Here is a 19,406-nt window from a genome sequence, read left to right as displayed (position 1 = left end):
TTATTAAAAAGAAAGCTTTATTGCTGTGTTTTCTGGATAACTCTTGTTGTTTCTTCTGTCTCGACCTACTTACCATTTTCTGTCTATTTATTTAACAATCGTAAAGTAACTAAATGAGTTCGTCATTAAAAAAATATGATAAATTCAGTAAAACAGTGAGTGTAAAATAGATTTTTAAGTAATTCAAAACAGCCCCATAATTTATACACAAAACAGTAAAAGCTCATTATGTATAAACAGAAAAACTTTCTCTGAAAAGTCTTAAGCACAAAAGAACATCCATTATATATATACCAAAGCATATACCACAGCACATGGTATAAAAATACACCACAAAAACATGAAACAAAATTTTACCTTCATGTTCTGGTGATGCAAGACACGCTGGTCGCTTGAAAGGCATCTTATTTTACTTGTTTCACCAATTTATGAATCTTTTATCTTCCAGCTTGAGATAAAACCATTTCCAACTTAAACCTCAACCTTTAACAACCCGCTGTAGTTAAAAACACATATATTTAGACTAAATACGTATATAAATTAAGACTGTACGAAACTTTATAAACTGATATATATGCTTTATAATGAATAACGTTGGGCACAACATTTTGGCTCTATACAGTAAACACAGATAACTTGCCTACTAGGTTTCGAGCCGTGAAAAAGAGCCACTGGCATAGGTTGCCTACTACGTTTCGAGCCGTGAAAAAGAGCCACTGGCATTTCTAAACCCGCTGAAACTAAACGTATAGCACTTATTCATCTACACTCTACAATGTGTTATCGTTTACTTTTCCCAACCTGCATGTTTAATGTTTGGAGTCTGGCTGTCTGGGAAACTTGGGAAAAGGACCGTGGGAAGCGTGGGAAAAGGACCTCTATGTCAGATGTAATTGAGTAATGGTTTTGAAACGAGCAAGGTCCAAATACATTTACCATATATTTAGAACCAAAATCTACCTAAAATGAGTAATTGATAAACTCATTTTGACATATTTCAGTAAATACTGCATATATACTTGAACCGTGTGTCGCATATTCAGTCTAGATAACTGTAGGCATATTCATAGCCTATTAAACTTCACCATTAAAATAGATTCATTCCTAAAAAAAGTTTTTACCAGATACCAAAACTGTTCTTTTAATACTAGGTGTCAAAAATATAAAACAAGAAGTAAGAAAATCAACTGTTTTGGTTTTAACATCTATCTTTTCACTAGTGGGTATTAATCTTTCAAAACATCGGTAAACATAACCTAGCCCTCTCCTGACTTGTGTTGCTCTTCCTATCGAGACTGCCATAAACAACTGAATTTTTGTGTAACAGCTTTAGGAGACATAAGAAACACCACATAATTACTATGATTATTTTTCTTTGTGCATATTGGCATGCAGGTTAGGAAACAAAAGCTTGCAATACGAAAAAGACATTTCATTTTAAAAAATGTTTCGTAATTATTGCTTACACTATTTAATTGACAAATATATATGACTTCGAACACCTACAGTGTGGCAAAAACATAATCTGTGATGTTAGATTCAAAACAAAGTCCACATACTTCATTAACAGTTAGCAAATATAAGGCAAGAAAGCAAAAATATGATAAAGTCATTTTGGAAGGTAAATATTTTGACGTAATCACAGCGCAGTTCCCATCCTCGCAGGATTGGATATTGAAACTTGTTGAGTCATGGTTTGCATTAGTAAAGTGGAAGACGCAGCTTCACGAGCTTTTTCACCTTCTTCACCTAATAATGGACATTGTTACATCCCAGTTACATCTTTCTTACAAAACAAAACTGAAAAAATAATCACCCACAAAGTAACATACATGGTAACTCGTAAGCTGGCACGAGTTGTATGAACACCCAAGTTATAATGACCGTCATTTCGGGTCACGCGAGGATAAAGCAAGTTACATTTATTCTTTTAAATACAAAGTTAACAAACCTAATGAAAGCAAAACAGTTGAAGCCGCTTCTCTAACTTCCTTCTCAGGATCGCAGGTAAAAAGATAAGCCATTTGTGGAATGCATTTCTTTTCTTTCATGAATCCCAATGCTATACATGCGCACTGTCGGTCTCGTTTCTGGGGGCTTTCAAGGAGCTCAGCGTATGAGACTAAAGCCTGTATTGAGTTGAAAGTTATATTTAAAGTTTTATCCATTAGTTATGATAATATAAGGGTTGACAAAATTAAATTGCCAATACAATACATTAAAAAAGGAGGAAAATGTACTCCTTCCTAAGGGTAAAAGTTTTATAGTTATATTAAATTGTCAGCTACACAATTAGCTTTTTCCAGCCACGAGAGGTTAAATCAATTATTTTTTCATAAACAAACAAAAAATACTAAAATGAAACTTTTCATTTATTCTGTTATAAATTCACAAGTTTTGCTCACATTAAGAACCCCTAGTTGAAACCAAACAACCAAACCTTTTCTTTCATTGGTTCTTCAGTAGCTATATGTTTAATATGGGCAGCAGCTGCTGATCGTATCATAGTGTCAGCATCGAGCACGAGGTGCGACAGGGCCCTCAAGTTACTGAGACGTAACGCAAGTAACGAACTTAATCGTTTGATGGCGACCAACACAAGATCACGATTACTACTTGATAACGTGGTGGTAATAAACACTGTGGACGAAAATGTAGATTAGATTTAACTATGCTGCAGCGGCGGACAAACTGTCTCTTTCCACCAGGCATATTGCATTTGGTTTCTGAATTAGCTTTTATAAAATTCTGTCATTACACAAAAAATGCACTTCAGGTATTCTCACAGTATCTTGCCATTAAATGTTTGCTTATTTTATAAAATAGCTCTTAACACATCAAATATAAATTAACCTGAACCTACATTCAAGAGCAAGCTTGTCCACGAGCTTCCCAAAGTCCTCATGCACGCTGTCCGATGCTTCATTGACGTAATCGATCACGTGAAACAATGTCACCGTTTTAGTTTCAATGTCCGATAAATCAGGTCGCCCGAATATTCGTTTCACGAGCTCGGGGAACACTAGATGGCACAAGAGAGTGGTTGAATGAAACATACTCATACACATATAATAGTAGAAGCATGGATCGATGATGTGTGCAAGACAGAGTTTTATTATTTACTATTTATTACATAGAACAACCTAGAATATAATAGTATGTAAGTTTATATAAAATTGATGTTGGGTAAAACCTTGATAAAGGCTAACAGTACTAAAGAGCTATAAACAGTAGTATAGAATGCATAGCAGTACTAGAGGAGCTCAAAAGGTAAGTTCATGCTAATAATAAATAATAACAACAGCACAATCACACACCCACCTATATCCACCACATCTGTATGTTTTGTACGGACTTCCCTCCCATGTTCCGACTTTAATTCCAACCTCAAAGTTCGAACACTGACGCACAACGCTGTCCTTCCATCACAACAGGATCGCCACATCTCAAACAAATCACGACGGTCTTCTAACTCTTCAAATTCTAGAACAGAAATTAAAATAAGTGAAAGGTATAATATAAAAGCAATCTCTGGCCCAAATCCCTATAAAAAAATCTGTATTCTAACTCTTCAAATTCTAAGTTTCAAACCTAATGTATGGTCTAAAATTTACAAAGAAGTATATTAGGTAATGAGCCAACTCTGGTCTATATCCTATAGACCCTGACATGACGTGCCATGAAACCTTACACTTTACAGAAGTTTGATCCACAAAGTTACATAGGCGATAACTGGTAAGCACGAGGTGTTTAAAACAGAACACATGTGATGTAATGACTGTCACTGCTTTGCTTTAACAAGTTATAAATAAAGATAAGTAAGCCACATTTATTCTTTGGAAAAATGAGTTATACATTAAAAATAAATTTGAAATATTTATATTTAAACCTTACCTTCAATTATGACATCATCATCTGATGTTCCGATATCTAACAACTTCTCTATGACATCACACTGTCTATTCAACTTATCTAACGCAAGAATCTCTTTGACTTTAAGAGGTCCGAAGTGTCCAAGATCCTTTATATAAAAACATGCATTAGCAAGAATTTTCTTTAACAATCTATTAAAAAAGGGGGAAAAAACCATTTATTTGAGATCCTATGAAAAATTTGATTTCATATTTTTCAAACTGTTTTTTTACTTATAAACCAAAGAAACTAAACCAGGTTTCAAGACACATCAAATTAAATATGTTAACATAGAACAACCAGCACTATTATGAAACAAAATAAAATATTGGTATTTACTACAATTAAACAAATTATTATAAATTCTTCCACCTTTAATAAGTATTCAACAAGTTCCAAATGAGGTATCAAAGCTTCGTCAGCGATTAGTTTACCCGTCGTATAAATTGGTTTGTCAGCATCGCTGTTCATGGAATAGTTTTTGGGATTAATAGTAACAATATTTATATATTAGAAAGTAAAACTGTAGAAATAAACTGAAATATGTATAACTTATTTCTATAATATATTTTATTTTACAAATCCAGTTGAACAGAACATTTTTTCAGGGAAAAACAAAATATTTTTTTTACTAATTTTAAATAAAGTTAACGACAAACAAGGTTAGCAAAATATAAATTAACAAAATCGACAAACTTATCCGAAGACACCAACTTACCCTTTACTCTCTTCCTCATCTGAAGAAACGACTTGAAAACCATCAGTTTTAACGTCTTTTTGCTTTTTCTGGTGATAATGAGGTTTATATTATTAATATATTATTTGATTAATAATGTATAGTAGGGTGGGAAAGATAGGACACTTTTTCATTCTTTTTCTCGTCCTATTTGGTAGTAAAAAAAGAACATTTAAAGTATTATAAAACTGTAACCTAACGACTCGGTCATAAATTGTTCAAAACCTAAACGGGAAATATGGGATTTAGGCGTTAAGATGTCCCATCTTACCCCACAGTACTATATATCAATTTAGTGTACATAAAACTATACAATTCTATTGAACACAGAACTACAAACATCCCTAAAACCCCACCTTCAGTGTCGATAGTAGCCTGATCAAAACATCCTCTAGGTGTCGTAGGTCATCGTAACGACCTCGATAATCATCCATAGCAAAGTTAACGTTGGTTGCCACGGTGATTAACGCTTTACTGATGCAACGTTCGTGGTAGCTTGCTTGTTTCTTCGGCTGTTAACATAAAAATCATATTTAAAAAACATGACACATATTTCTGCTGGTCTATAATACCAATTTATTTTTTAACAACAGTCTACAGGAGTCGTTAACATGGTTATACAGTTTTATAATTCTTTGAATGTTTTTTGTTACTACCAAATGGAACGGGCAAATAGAAGAGAGACACAGACCACCTATATATACATGATTATAAATGAATAAAAATCAGACTTTTCAATATAGTTACCGTTATTATAACTTCAGGTACAGGAACAGGGGGCGACAGTGGTGTCTCCACATTGCCCTCTAGTGTTCGTTTAACATTGCGAGAAATGGCAGCGAGGAAAGCTTCTTCTTCTTTGGAGTGGGGGAAGACATCATCGTTGTCCTGTTGGGAAAGCTTAATTATTATATTTGAATTGTACAATCTTAATCTGTGGCATAAAAACAGCTTTTTAAACGGTAGGTCGCAAACAATTTGTTTTGTATAATTTCGATAAGCGGCATTTTAAAGAGGAGCCTATTCTCGCATGCTATCTCCTAGTTGACGTCTTAAGCTTTTGGACCAAGTCTGACATTGAAGCTTAATGATTCCAAGCTTTTACCATCCAAGAAACTAACCATACCAACACTTACAGCCTGGTTTGATTTTTTGTTCCGATTTTCATCAGTACTTGAAGAATCTTCTGCTATTGGGTAATGTTTTAGAGGTTCTGAGATTCTGATTGGTCCATTCAAACTGTTCTGCGATGTGATTGGTCGATGGTTGTTGTTTGAATTTGAATTAGCTGATGACCTGGTCATGGGTTGGAAAAGTTAAAAGCAACAATTTTAATAAAAATTGTTAATTAAGAAGATATATGTTTATATGGTACCATAAATTTTGTTATTTCTTTGAATATTGTAACAAAGATAATTTAAGAAATCACAAAGAGAAGGTAATAGTTATGAACAAAACAGAATCAGCAACTCGCCCATTCGGTAGTAAACAAAGAAAATTCAAAGAATTATAAAACTGCATCATCACGACTCCCATGGACCATTGTTAGTTGTTTAAAACAGATTAGAATAGCTGGATATCACGCACTAAAGGTGTCTCGTCATCCCCACATTATTATATCAACGACTTAAACATGACAATTGTCACTTACTGATAAATAACCGACATTGGACGAGTAAACGCGGTCGACAATCGGTTCCGTGGTGACGCTAGAGAAGAGGACGGTCGCTCGATCACAGATTTCGATCGAAGACGAGAATTTGAAGCAAACGAACTTCCACCACTTGGTGTCATCTCGTACCCGTCGAATGGACTGTGATGATAAATAATGGATATTGTAATGTCATATATATGGTGATACATAGGTAAATAAATACGGTTAAGCAGTCAAGTCTGGGTATTGCCATATCCAGCTACAGTTGCTACCAGGTATTATGTAATGTATTAGTAGGCTCTTTTGACTTTTTGTTTTAATATGTGGTTTTGAACCTGTTTAATTTAATTGGTTTGTTATATCATTAACCTGATGATGCCAAATAGACTATGACTGATGAATTAACATTGTTTAAAATAATCGGCATTAATTCTTGACACTGATACTGTGTAATACAGTGAACATAAATAAATACTAAATAGATGTAACTTCCTTTATGTGGCGGGGCGACAGTGGTTATAACACTGGTGTTCAGTTTTATGTTATTACTATTTTTTCATTTTACATTATGCATAACAGCAACAACAATGGAATATTATAATAAATTTTACTGGGAAAATATTTGAAAACACAACAATACCCCAATCGATAGTGTCAGGTCAAACAAGTTCAAAGTCGATATTTATTACGGTTAATTAGTTAGGACATCAATAACCTAATTAGGGGGACAGAATATAATCAATGATTCATAAGTTTGATTGACAGCTGACAACAAAGGAGGGGTTATTTTAAACAAGGTAAAATATTAATGTAGATAGTACAAATTTAACTGTTTTTATTTTTGTGGTTAATTTTTGAAGCATATATGAATAAATGAATGTTAACTTGTTTTATCCTCGCGTGAATGGATGGGTGTTCTGTTTCATACACCTCGTATCCGCATTCGTGTGACCATGTATGTTACTTTGCGGGTAAATATTTATATATACCGTAGTTTGGATCTGACTGCCTTTTAATTCTGATTAAAGCTTTTGAAAAATCCTGAGATCTCTCTGTAGTACACTAGAATTTAGTTTCTGAATGTTAATTTTTTATGAAAACACCGGATTTATTTAGGAAACACTGGAAGGAAATTAGACTCCTCTGATTGGTTAATTACCTCCAAGTTATTTGAAGACTTAACTTCAGTGTTGCCAGATCATTTAAATCAACAAGCAGATTCTGTAAGACATATAAATGTTATAAAACAGAAATTAATTTCACAATATCCAAATATCTTGATCGTGTTTTAAATAATGGTCTTTGGGTGTTGTGGGGTTTCGTTTTTTCTTAATTTTTCGAATGTTTGTAGTTTACTAATAACCAATAACCAATAACCAATTTTTATACTGATTATTAAACATTACATAATAATTATTGTTTAATTCATGAATAATACAATTATGACATCATAAAGAAGCATAATCACTGACTAATAGTTATCTGTCATCACCATTGTTAGAAAACAATGACTCATATTATGACAAAACAATAAATGTCAACACATGACAATGACTTCCACATATAAATGCCAAACTACACAAATAAAATAAACGTTTTCTCATGATATCTGGTTTGCCTAGTATTTTATTTTAAATGAATTAAAATTTAAAAGCAAAAACTGCAATTTTGTGGAATACTAGTTTTCAATTTATTTTCAAGGTAAATTTTGTTTAAAAATTTAAAATTTCTCAAAAACTTTTAAAAAGCAAAAATTAAACACTATCTTCTAAATGGGTGTTTTAATATTGGGCAGTTTATGATAGATTTTAAGAAAACCAATAAATGCTAAATGTATAAAGTACATTAGACTTTATAAAACTGCAACTATAACTGTCAGATAAATATACAGTGTTTTTTGTATACTAGTGTAAGTGGTAATTTTATGGAGTATGTTGTACAAGCCAACCAATATACTACCTGAGGGTCAACTTTGAAAAGGTCTTTAGTTTCACACGATACATTTCCAACAAGTGAATGTTTTCCAAGTATTTTTACCTCTGTTACCTAAATATATGAACAGTTTCACATTTGTGGTTGAGTTCCTATGGGTTTAATTTTGTTCTAAAGAGTGTAATATTCTGCACTACATCAATCATTTTCTGCACTTCTTTAGAACATTTGAACTAAATTAGTTTAAAATTTACTTTAATGTTAATAAGACCCCTAAACCGAAGTTAAACATTTCATATGTCTTTAATAATACCAGTAATATTTAATAATACCTGCAAAATTACTTGTTTTAGTGACACCGTTTAAAATAAAGATTGTTAATACCTGGGCAGTTAGATTAACATTGTTTTTTTTTAATCTCATGTATAGATTGACAATAGCACCTCACCCAAAATCCCAAATACATAATTTAATAATTACTTTAATATTAATGAGATCACTGAGCAGAGGTTGTATGGACTTTTTCATGGTATCGATTTTTTCATAGAGTTTTTTTAAAGGCAAATTCTGGCTAAAATCTTATGCATACATTGACCAAAGTACTTCACCCAAAAACCCAAACATATTAGGTAACTTAATAATTACTTTAATATTAATGAGATCGCTCAGCAAAGGCTGCATCGATTTTTCCATTGAATCCCAAGTTTGGTCGAACGCAGATTTGACCGAGCCTTTCATCTTCCATTTCTGGTTACCGTAGCGAATGATGACCTCATAATGGTCACCACTACGTAGCCGAGCGAAGCCAAGTAAACCTGCGATGTTGAAATTTCTCATGGGAGCGCAAATATGTGATGAGTAACAAGCCACATTGTGACATCATATTAGGAGTGTGGGAAACTTTATTGTTTGAAATAATTTACCACAATATTGAATCTTATGTAAAAAGATTATACTACATTACTACATACTAAATATTTAAACTTGTAGTAAATTTTAAATAAAATAGAATTTTTTTGTAAACAATTTACAGTGATATTGACTGTTATGTGAAAGGTTCATATTTTAGAAACCAAATAACAAACTTGGAATAACTTTTTACTAAAATAAATATAAATAACAACAGTTATCACTACAATGATGAAGTGAAAACCAATTTAATCAATTTAGCATGCTTTATATTACGTGTATGTAACAACGTAACTATTTATGAGGTTATAAAACTAATAAGTATATTTGTAGATAATTTAAAAAAGGGACATACATGCATCTATATGTAACTGGCTTAAAAAATTTAGTAGCATAACTAGGTAAAGAAAAACTGAAAAACTTTTAACAATTTCTTCAAAATTTTAAGAAATGGCCCAAAATAAATACCAAGACATCGTACAAATGATGGAATCATATTTTATAAGTTCTAACCTTTCATTTCAATATGGAATCTCCCCAGCAAAGCTGTTAGTTCCTGTTCCAGTGTGCAGAGTGTCTAAAACATCATAACATGTTATTTATTGCAGGGGTGGTAGGGTAGAATGCATTGGATTACAAAGCTGTATAATTTCTGTGACTAACATGGGGGAGTATATGACGGCAATTATGCTGTAAATGAGGTGTCCATGGTAGAAATAAGATACAACTTGTCATATAATACCACCCAACACATTACACCCTTGGGGCAAACTATTAAAGTTTTATTCCTAGCAGTAAAATTGCTGTTTTGTTAAGAAATAAAAGCATGTTTGTGAAATATTGTGGTTTTTGTTATAAAATATACAAAATACTACAAAAGGCGAAACTATTAAAATGTGATTCCTAGCAGTAAAATTACTATTTTGTTGAGAAATAAAAGATGTTTATGGAACACTGGGGTTTTTGGTGTAAAATATACAAAATTCTTCAAAGGTTTACAAAATGTAAGTTAAAGCTAAGATAAAGCCATAGATTCAATGAAATGTTAGCATTACCAAGCAATTAGGCTTGCCACCATCGCCACCATGTTATATTATTACATTAGTTCAAAGCTGGTCACTGTGTGGGATAGGCCCTAGATTACATTTGTCCAATGATGTATCAAAATAGTATTAAAAACATTAAAATCATGGCCGTAATTATGGCTAACAAAGTTTTTAATAAAGAAATACTGCACAGAAGTATTTATTACTACAATTAATAAGAAAAAACGCTTGATAAAATTCTGCTATACATTGTGTGTCTGATTATGGAGTCATTCAGTAAAAAAATTCCTTCCAAAGTAATACATAGCCAGGCATTCAGTAGTTAATCAATGCAAATTACAAAGCCAAGGTTATTGAATGGATTAAATGCCAATTAGGATTTTTCCTCAAGGAATTCATATCGATTGAAGAAAATGTAATCTAATAGGAAGATGTAATTTGAAAGAAAATTTCAATGTTTTAATAAAAGTTGAAATAGGGTGGGGGAAGATGGGACACCTTTAGCACATTTTATCTAAATATTCTGATCGTGTTTTAAACAATGAACAACGGTCTATGGGAGTTGTGAGGATAGGGTTTTATAATTCTTTGAATATTCTTTTTTACTACCAAATGGGACGTGAAAATAGAATAAAAAGGTGTCTCATCTTTTCCCACCCTACTATATTATATTGTGTTTTTAATTTTCTACTCTTAATGATGGTTACAGAATTTTGTTATAAAGAAACTAATTGTTACTCTGTGCGAACTATTAAAAAAAATGGAAAACCACTCTAACAGTGCAGCTTTGACATAACATAGCCCATAAATAAGATAAAAATACATTTTCATTTTACTACAACATAACTATTTGAACAGTTAATATTATATAATGTGTGGTAAGCCACTGTCTGCAAGTAAATAAAGATTTTGTGGTACAGTGTACAGATGATAAACGTTCTGTAAACCACTAGTTTAAGGAGCCAATTACATAGTCCTAATGTTGCAGCTAATTTGGGTTTAATTAGGAAATCTGGTTAATTAGAATTTGTAATTAAACAAGCAAAGTAGAAAGGAAGTTGCACCAAGCTGTGTTTAAACACACATCTAATTAGTTTGAGTTAAATATTGAAGCAATTAAGTTAAACTATGCAAGCAAGGAATGTTTAACTACTCGTTGTTATTGTTACCCTTCCGTTATTTGCTCTTTATAATGGATGGCTTCTGAATTGACATAGAAAACTTATAACATATTTATTCAGAGAATCTTCATAAAATATATGTTACAAAAAAATTAAATTTTAGAAAACTTTTAACATTGTTTTTATAAAACTTTTTTGTTTCAAAACACTTAAATAAAATATCTAAAATGCCCAATAGCAATAGCAAATAATTTAAGTTAAACTTTTACACGTTACAGGTAAAATTAAGGCATTTTCTTACAGCATGTTATGTAAGCTTTGTAGGACATTCTTTTTTTATAAGTATTAATCTATTGCAAGTTATAAGTTCTACATTTTATATTTTACAAGTAAAATTGGCTGTTCTGGCACATCATAATAATATGTTTGCTATTGGTTTATTACAGGCACCCATAAATTAATATAAGTTATACATTTTAACAAAAGAAAGCCCATCGTAATATGTTATGTACTAGAAGCACTAATATATTAATATAACTTATACGTTTTACCTGTAAAAAGACCTAACAAGTTATGTAATGTGTGCTATTACTTAATTATAAGCCTAAACACCCATATATATTAATATAAGTTATGCATTTTAACTTCCATAGCCTACAAAACATGAACTGTACTTAAGCCCTAAACATTCATATATTAAAATAAGTTATATATACATTTAACTTCTAAACATGTTATGTATGCGATTACTCAAATATAAGCCTAAACACATGTTAAGTGCGCTATTACTTTATTATAAGCCCTAAACACCCATATATTAAGTAATACACCAGTTATTAATCCACCACATGCACACCTCTGAGCATCTATTGAGGTCAGACTTAATCCCCATCATAGAGGATCGGGAACTCACACGTGAAGATCCAATTGCCGACTTTAACTTGAAAGCACCTGTGGTTATGATGGTTTTATTACATGGACTACTAATATGTTCTATATGGGTGAGGTCCTTGTTAAGAACGGGGGGTCCTTGTGTTTGGGTGAGGTCCTTATGATGAAAAAGAAATTTTGGCTAGATTTGGCCCATTATCCAAAACATTTTAGATGCACCAATCTATATGGCTGATGCCCTACATTGAGATAGCTTACTATGCTACAAACTGAGCAATGCATTATTGCCACACTGAAGAACTTATTGCGTATAAATAGCATTGTGTGGAACATAAGTCTAATTGAAACAAACTTGGAGAAAATGACAAAATTGCATTTCAACACAGTTGGGGTAATTGGCCAAATCAGATTAAATCCCAAGTGTACCATACTGCCGCGTTCTAAGACTTTAACAATATAGTTTTAAAAAAATAATATTACATTGGAGTGAGACCCTACTGTGTGGCACCAGGGGACCTGAATTATATAAGCCAAGTATTGCTTAGTTATTTAGTTATACGAATCAAAAGATAGATTTACACAAAATACATTACAATGGTATAAGATTGTAAGTAGTATAAAGTAGTAAAGTCAAAATGTATCAAACTTAGTCATAATGGTAATATTGCAGCTACTTTACAAGTCTTATATGTCCTACCATGTGCCACCATGGAGCCTAGTTATTTATTATAAAAATCCAAAACACAGAGATGTCCACTATATTGTAAGTTGGTATTCATCCTACCTTCTCTATATCTTTGTTGTAATGTATAAGCTTCATGTATTTCATCAATTTGTGTTTGTAAATATTGTAGCTTTTTTATAACTCTCTCTAAGTGCTTGATTTGCTGGAGTTTCAATGTAGAATATTATATTGGAAAAAATCGGTTTGTTGCAAATTTTGAGACAAAATATAATGCAAATAAAACTATAACTAAATACTATAAGATAAAGCAAATTAAAGCTAAAATAACTTTATATACCTTTATACATCTAATTAAAATTGTTTCAATATGCTACATTATTCACAGTTTTAAAAATCATACTGAATTGAATTTAAATATGATTTCTATTTATTTTATTAAAAGGTCAATATACTTGTCATCATGAGAATACTACAACACAAGTACATAACTAACCTTGTCTGCACCGTAGCTTTGTGCCTGAAAATATAAAGCAAAATAAATAAATTAGTAAATATAGGTTCATGCATAAATGATTGTCACTTACTGCATTAAAATTACCGGTTTCTCGTTGCTTTACTTGCAATACATTTAGCTCGGCTGTGTTTACTGATACATGCTCACTGTAATAAAGAGGGTAATAAATCAAATATAAAATCGTAACTAATTTAATTAGTACAATGTTGTACAATAACCACATTAAAGCATAGACTTATAAAATTACCAAATAGCAGATAGACCAGTGTCAATTTCACAACGACATGTGTACCAAGGTTTTGACATACCCATTTAAATGCCTGTGAGGCTGTGAATAGTTACTAACCACTTATCTAATCTTACATTCTATATGGATGAGGTTACGCATAGAGTAAGGGGACGTTATAGAGCATAGTTAGCCACTAGCACGTTACCCAACCAAACCAACACCTAAAGTTCTACAAACATAACATTTTCTAAAGCCCAGTTCCTTGACAAAGACCTTATACACACAGAATAAAAAACAAATTATACAGTGGTGCACATACTTCTAACATTAAATTTAAAATATGTGCATCTTATTATCACCTGACCCCCTTAGCAAACTAAACAGTGGTCTAAAATCTAAATACATCCACATCAAAATTACATAGTCAAAACCCACCTGATTCCCTTCCTCACAGCGTGGTACATAGTGAGGAACCTGGATGGTGATGGTGTCTTCACCTCCATCATGGAAGAGGTGGAGGAAGATCGAAGAGATGAAGTTGATGCCGAGGTTAATGTGTTGCTACGACGAGTGAATAAACCGCTTCGTTTACGACTAGTGGAGATTTTGAGGAGGAGGGGGTGTTAAAAATTAGAGAAAAGGAGCTTTGAAAGAGCAGATAATTTGTGAAGTCTATATTGCAAATTTTGGAAAAATCTTATTTTAAGTTCGGCAGACTAGGACAAGGTGTTGGGGAAATAAAGTGAAATCCTACATGGTCGCATGCAGAATAAAGTGCTATAGCCTTATAGTAGAATCTTCACTGTTCAGTGTCACTTGTAAGCGGAAAAGCTGTACAGGGTAGCCTACTTTTATGATTAGATTAGCATGCCCTAACAAATATGCCACAAAACACAGAAAATCTTATTAGAATGCCATCAAAACCCAAACCATTACACATGCGCTGCTTTATTTTACTCTTTGTTTTATAATAATAATAACTCTATTTGTCTCTTCGATTACGCTGGCGAAGATTTAAATATATTTTAAACGAAACAATGGGTCCCTACAACTAGGTTTTTACAAAATGGATAATGAAAAGACAGGATATAGCGACAAAACAACAGTTGTTAAAACACACATACAGATAAAAAAATTACATATAGTTGAAGAAAATAAGCGTGGTCACTAGGCATAGGTTCTAGACATTTTACCGAGAATTTTGTTCGCCGTTGCTTCGTAGAGAAACGGAGAAGGATCGGGTTAGAGATGAATGGGGAGGCAACGTGCTTACACAGGCTAGTGGTGGGGAGCGTTGAGATGGGACCATAAATGGAGCGCTAGTACTGCTGTTAATATGCAGCCAAAGCATGGGGTTAGAATGGAGTTAAACGCATGCAATAAAAAGTGTAGGAATTCACCAAGTTAAAAATCCACCATGTTAAAACAATAAATTGTAAAAATTCACTGAGTTTGGTTAAAACAACTATAAATAGTTAAATACTTTATTATCATAGGCAGTTAGATACCAAGCCTAAGTTGGCAGGGCAAGCAAGCCAAGCCAAGCCAAAAACTTTGTGCACTTTTTAAAGCAGTATAAATGAATAAACATACTGTGTAGTTGAATATTGTAAATTTGTAATTAAACAACTTCAATGCCTTTGTTTACTGTGCAATAAATACAATATTATAACTTGCAGTCAGGTTTATAGAAAACAGTGAACTTTTTAAAGCACTATAAACAAATAATCCTACTGTGAAGCTGTATAGGTCAATTACAGAGTAGTTTGCAATAAATTCACCACATGCTATGATTGATGGGGGTTTACAGTCAAGTAAACGGTACAAGTGCTAATAAATGGGTTAATCCCATCCACTAACACTCAACCACCATGCAATGCATTAGCATAGGGATTACAGACATCACAAATAGAGGGAAAGCTATAATGGAGGGTTGGTTTTAAATTACATGAGTTTTAAATGAAACCAGCCACTATGAATTACTCTCTTTTTACTTTGATACAGTTTGCCTTCTATTCTAGCTGCTATAATAACATAATATTAAACTAATAACCTGTATAATTTTTACCCAGAAGCTTTAGTGTGGGTAGAGTCGTAGAGACATTACTTTATACATATTAACCTACTTTTACAAACCCCATTACTTCATGAATATAAGAATAATAGCATGGAAAATTTAATAATTTTTAACATTATAGGCTCGTAGTTAGATAAAGGGGTCACTGAAATAATCAAAACCTTTTACAGTATAGCTAGATTTCTAAAAGCACCAAATACATAAACATAAACTTCTTTAAAAAACACCTTACTCAAATTTACTGCAGAATAGTAACAATGCTCATAAATAAGAAAAAGCATATTCAAAATGTCAAATAGTAACAGTAGCCTATTCATACAATACAAGCTCAAATACACAAACTTTTTTAACTCACAACAACCATATTAAAACTTATTGTGACAGAATTACTGTGTTCATACAATACATGTTTTTATTTTTAAATCAAAAAACACAAAAACACAAACTTTTCTAAAAACCCCAAAACAAATCGACACTTACTGTGGTATTGCGTAATTTTCATCGACGGAATTTGAATTCGACAAAGCTTGTGATGAGGCTTGACTGCTCGCTTCTGAACCGTATTTATTTGGGAATGGCTTTGCGTTTTTAACATGTCCTGAAAATGCTGAATCAGCAATTTCGTCCAGCTCAGAGCAAGGCCGAGTGTCTAAAGATAAAAGTGAGTTTTAGTAATTAAAGTTTAAACAAATTAGAAATAAAATGGTGGCATTGCATTGGCAAAGGGTTTAAAACCACTTCCACAAAATGAAAATAGTATATATATATAGCCAATATATTAATATTATTATTGACATTAGCAATTTAAAAGGTATATACAATTCTGGAACCTGGAACCTGGCAACACAAATGACACAAAACTAAATTGAACATAATCTAACAAATAACACTTTGTTACTAAAATTTCCTCAACTGGATGCATTCAGTAAGTAAATAATGAAAGTTCTTTTTAAAATAAGCACAAAACTTGCTAGAAAAGTCTGCTGTACGCCTATGACAGTCTGACTACAATTTTTCCTGAAACCTGTTAAATATAGCTACAGCTATACCCTCACATGATGCTTCCACTGCAAACATCTGTTTAAATGCATTAAACTAAAGATTAGAATCATTCATGTGGCAACATTGAGTGTTATTGGATTACAGAAATAATCTTATAACATTCGTGGGCATTGGGATATGTTTACTGACATAAGCTGCTTCTGAGCAACAGTGCAGTCTGCCTAAAATAGAATGCATTATTCATGCAACAGCTGCACTTGCGTCTAGTGTTAATAGATGGAAACTTAAGCAGCACGTACTTCACATACAATAGTGGGGTCTAGAAACCAAACAAAAGGGTAACCGAACAGGGTTTTTCCAAACCAATTGTATGGTAATTTTACAGTTCCTCTAAAAATTTAAGTTCCTATAAATTTAGTTCAGATAGAGTGGTGGACTTTAGGTAGAAAAGCATTGGTTAAAAAATCTAAAACTATTTATACTATTTGTTACTGAATGAATACGGATATTAAAGCACAGAGCTTTTAGAAAATCGTTGATTAGAAATAGAATTACAGATAAGTTATTACAAAGTAGGCCTATCTAATTAGTGATGCTTTAGTATCTGCATCACATAGTATCTAATCTGGGCTTTGGGATAATGGGCCAAGTCCAGCCTAAATCCTATGTCCTTGCCCACATAGAATAGAATTACTTGGTACAATTAGTAGTAAAATAGACACCTCAGTTGTGTGTACATTACATTACAGTAGAAATTATTAAAGAATAAGACATTAGCGTTACAGAATATATTCACCTTGGTTCAGCCCAATACAGCTAAAGGCACAGAGCCTATTAAAAATAGTTTATTTTATAGGTATATATAGAATATTACACAGTATCTTACAACTGGTATTAATAGTAAAATACTCACCTTGGTTGTGCCTTGGGTTTGCATTAGGTGATTCAGGGTCAGTAGAAGTTGATGGTAAAGTAGTTCTGGTGGCTGAATCGTGTGTAGGGGAGCTAGGAGTTGGTCCGGATATTTCAATCTTGTTATACAAGTCAAGTTGTTTATCTGAAACCCCTGGCTTTGATTTCTTTTTGCTCGATTTTTTCTTCACAGAGAAATCATGAGATGGAGAATGGAATATATTTCCAGGTGGGTACATTTCATCAAATTGTATTCCACCATTTAGTTTCTTCTGTCCACTGTGCTTTTTTCTACCTATATTAGCCATTTGAAGCCCATGTATTTAACACTGTTATCGCTGAGGATTTAAAAAATAAATTCGGGAATCATCAAACATCAAAATAAATTTGGAAATTGTCAAATAAATTCGTTCTACAATAATAAAGTTATTATGCCATATATGAGTCATTACGACTTGTATACATCTACTTTGGAGGGATCAAATCAAATAGGCTACAAATATAAAGAAATAAAACAAAACACAATCCATAGTAATATAGTATAATATAGCCTACATTATATTGATAAATTCTTGTATTACTAACACTCGTACATATTTAAACTTTTAAAATGCACCGATAATTTGAATAAATTCTAATATTAACGAATAAACAACGATTTAATGATTTAAACTGCACAAATGTTTTAAATAAGTCTTAAGATTTGTGATATTAAGATAAGATCTGGTTTAAATGTCACAATCGCGACTATTTCCTTACAAACAGAACATTCCACCTGCAACCCTACAACAAACAGAAGGCTCCCATACATAAACGAGCAATTGTGACCAACTACTTCCTATTATGAGGAAGCAATCAAACTTTGTACTATGATAACACACAGAGCATTTTTCTGACTTTACGCATTGGGGGATACTATAATTTAAAATTATACATGATTAAATAGTAAACATATAATGAAAAACAATGAAACATTTTAACTGTATATGCAAATTTAGGTTTTATGATAAATATTATAACACACAAAAAACTAGTCATGCAATGCCGCAACAAATACTAAATTAGAAAATAACTTCACCAACATTTCATATATAGATGTTCAAACAATAAATAAATGACTTTTAGTATACCTTTTTGACTTTTGTTTACATACACAAAACTAATTGTAGCAGAAAGCTGAAATTATACCACTACTACCAAGTAACATTACTATATTTAGTATACTAACTATACCACCACTAACCATATATGTGAACAGAACACGAATTAACAGCAACAGAAAAATCGTGAACAGCCAACAGACGCAACTGAAATACACCCGGCGGCGATTAGCTCTCTAACGCCACTGTACGACAATGTTAAAGGGGCGATGACAGTCATAACCAGAGGCGTATTTCTATGGCGCTATTTCTATGGCTCTGGTCATAACCAAAGTTAGTATAGACCAAGTTAGGAAACGGCGCTCGTGTCCGCCATTACGGAGCCCACAGAGCGTGAATCGCCTATACAAATGCATGGTCGACGTATGTTTATTTGGTTCTTGTAAGCAATACAAAGCTAGAAAACACGTATAGCGGTTGTTTTAACATTTAAAATATAATTTCTTATATAAATCTTGTTATATAATATTAAATCTAGGAATTAATGTGGAGTAAATTAGTATTTTGACTGGTTTTCGGCGTACAGTGTGGTTTAACAGGGTACTTTACGTTGTGGATTAAGATTAGCAGCAATCAGCTTAGTTTACATAATAGTATATGATCATACCTACGAATCTACAGAGCCA

At 32.4% G+C, this 19,406-nt stretch overlaps 2 protein-coding genes across 6 annotated transcripts in view; both read right to left on the bottom strand.

The window, feature by feature from the left end:
• Window positions 1–516, bottom strand: part of LOC149734330 (glutamate receptor-interacting protein 2-like) — a 33,964-nt gene extending 33,448 nt beyond the window's left edge. The window contains exon 1 of the mRNA XM_089881893.1: window positions 358–516. Coding sequence (XP_089738019.1) covers window positions 358–403 — 46 coding nt within the window. The 5' untranslated portion in view covers window positions 404–516. The remainder of the gene's footprint in view (window positions 1–357) is intronic.
• An 840-nt stretch (window positions 517–1,356) lies between these two features.
• LOC149734329 (rho family-interacting cell polarization regulator 2-like) lies at window positions 1,357–18,644 on the bottom strand. 5 transcript variants are annotated; one of them, XM_089881896.1, is made up of 24 exons: window positions 17,622–18,644; window positions 16,187–16,355; window positions 14,823–14,954; window positions 14,065–14,223; window positions 13,471–13,546; window positions 13,380–13,403; window positions 12,986–13,088; window positions 12,167–12,261; window positions 9,657–9,720; window positions 8,880–9,049; window positions 8,262–8,348; window positions 7,462–7,523; window positions 6,300–6,461; window positions 5,785–5,944; window positions 5,396–5,536; window positions 5,005–5,160; window positions 4,631–4,698; window positions 4,285–4,375; window positions 3,895–4,021; window positions 3,322–3,483; window positions 2,864–3,022; window positions 2,441–2,640; window positions 1,952–2,129; window positions 1,357–1,749 (listed from the first exon to the last, which is right to left on the bottom strand). In XM_089881896.1, the coding sequence occupies exons 1-24, from the start codon at window positions 17,926–17,928 to the stop codon at window positions 1,640–1,642; spliced, it is 3,162 nt and encodes a 1,053-aa protein (XP_089738022.1). In that variant the 5' UTR covers window positions 17,929–18,644; the 3' UTR covers window positions 1,357–1,639. The 5 variants fall into 5 exon arrangements, with proteins under 5 accessions (XP_089738022.1, XP_089738024.1, XP_089738021.1 ...); XM_089881898.1 differs by having other exon boundaries at window positions 12,224–12,261; window positions 14,823–14,957; window positions 17,622–18,639; XM_089881895.1 differs by having other exon boundaries at window positions 14,823–14,957; window positions 17,622–18,630.
• Window positions 18,645–19,406: the final 762 nt, after the last annotated feature.

This window comes from Ciona robusta, chromosome 7, assembly GCF_009617815.1.
Source record: "Ciona robusta chromosome 7, ASM961781v2".
In the NCBI taxonomy this organism is placed as follows: domain Eukaryota; kingdom Metazoa; phylum Chordata; class Ascidiacea; order Phlebobranchia; family Cionidae; genus Ciona; species Ciona robusta.
The sequence above is the reverse complement of the archived record's forward strand: the minus strand, read 5'-3'. Positions and strand labels throughout refer to the sequence as shown.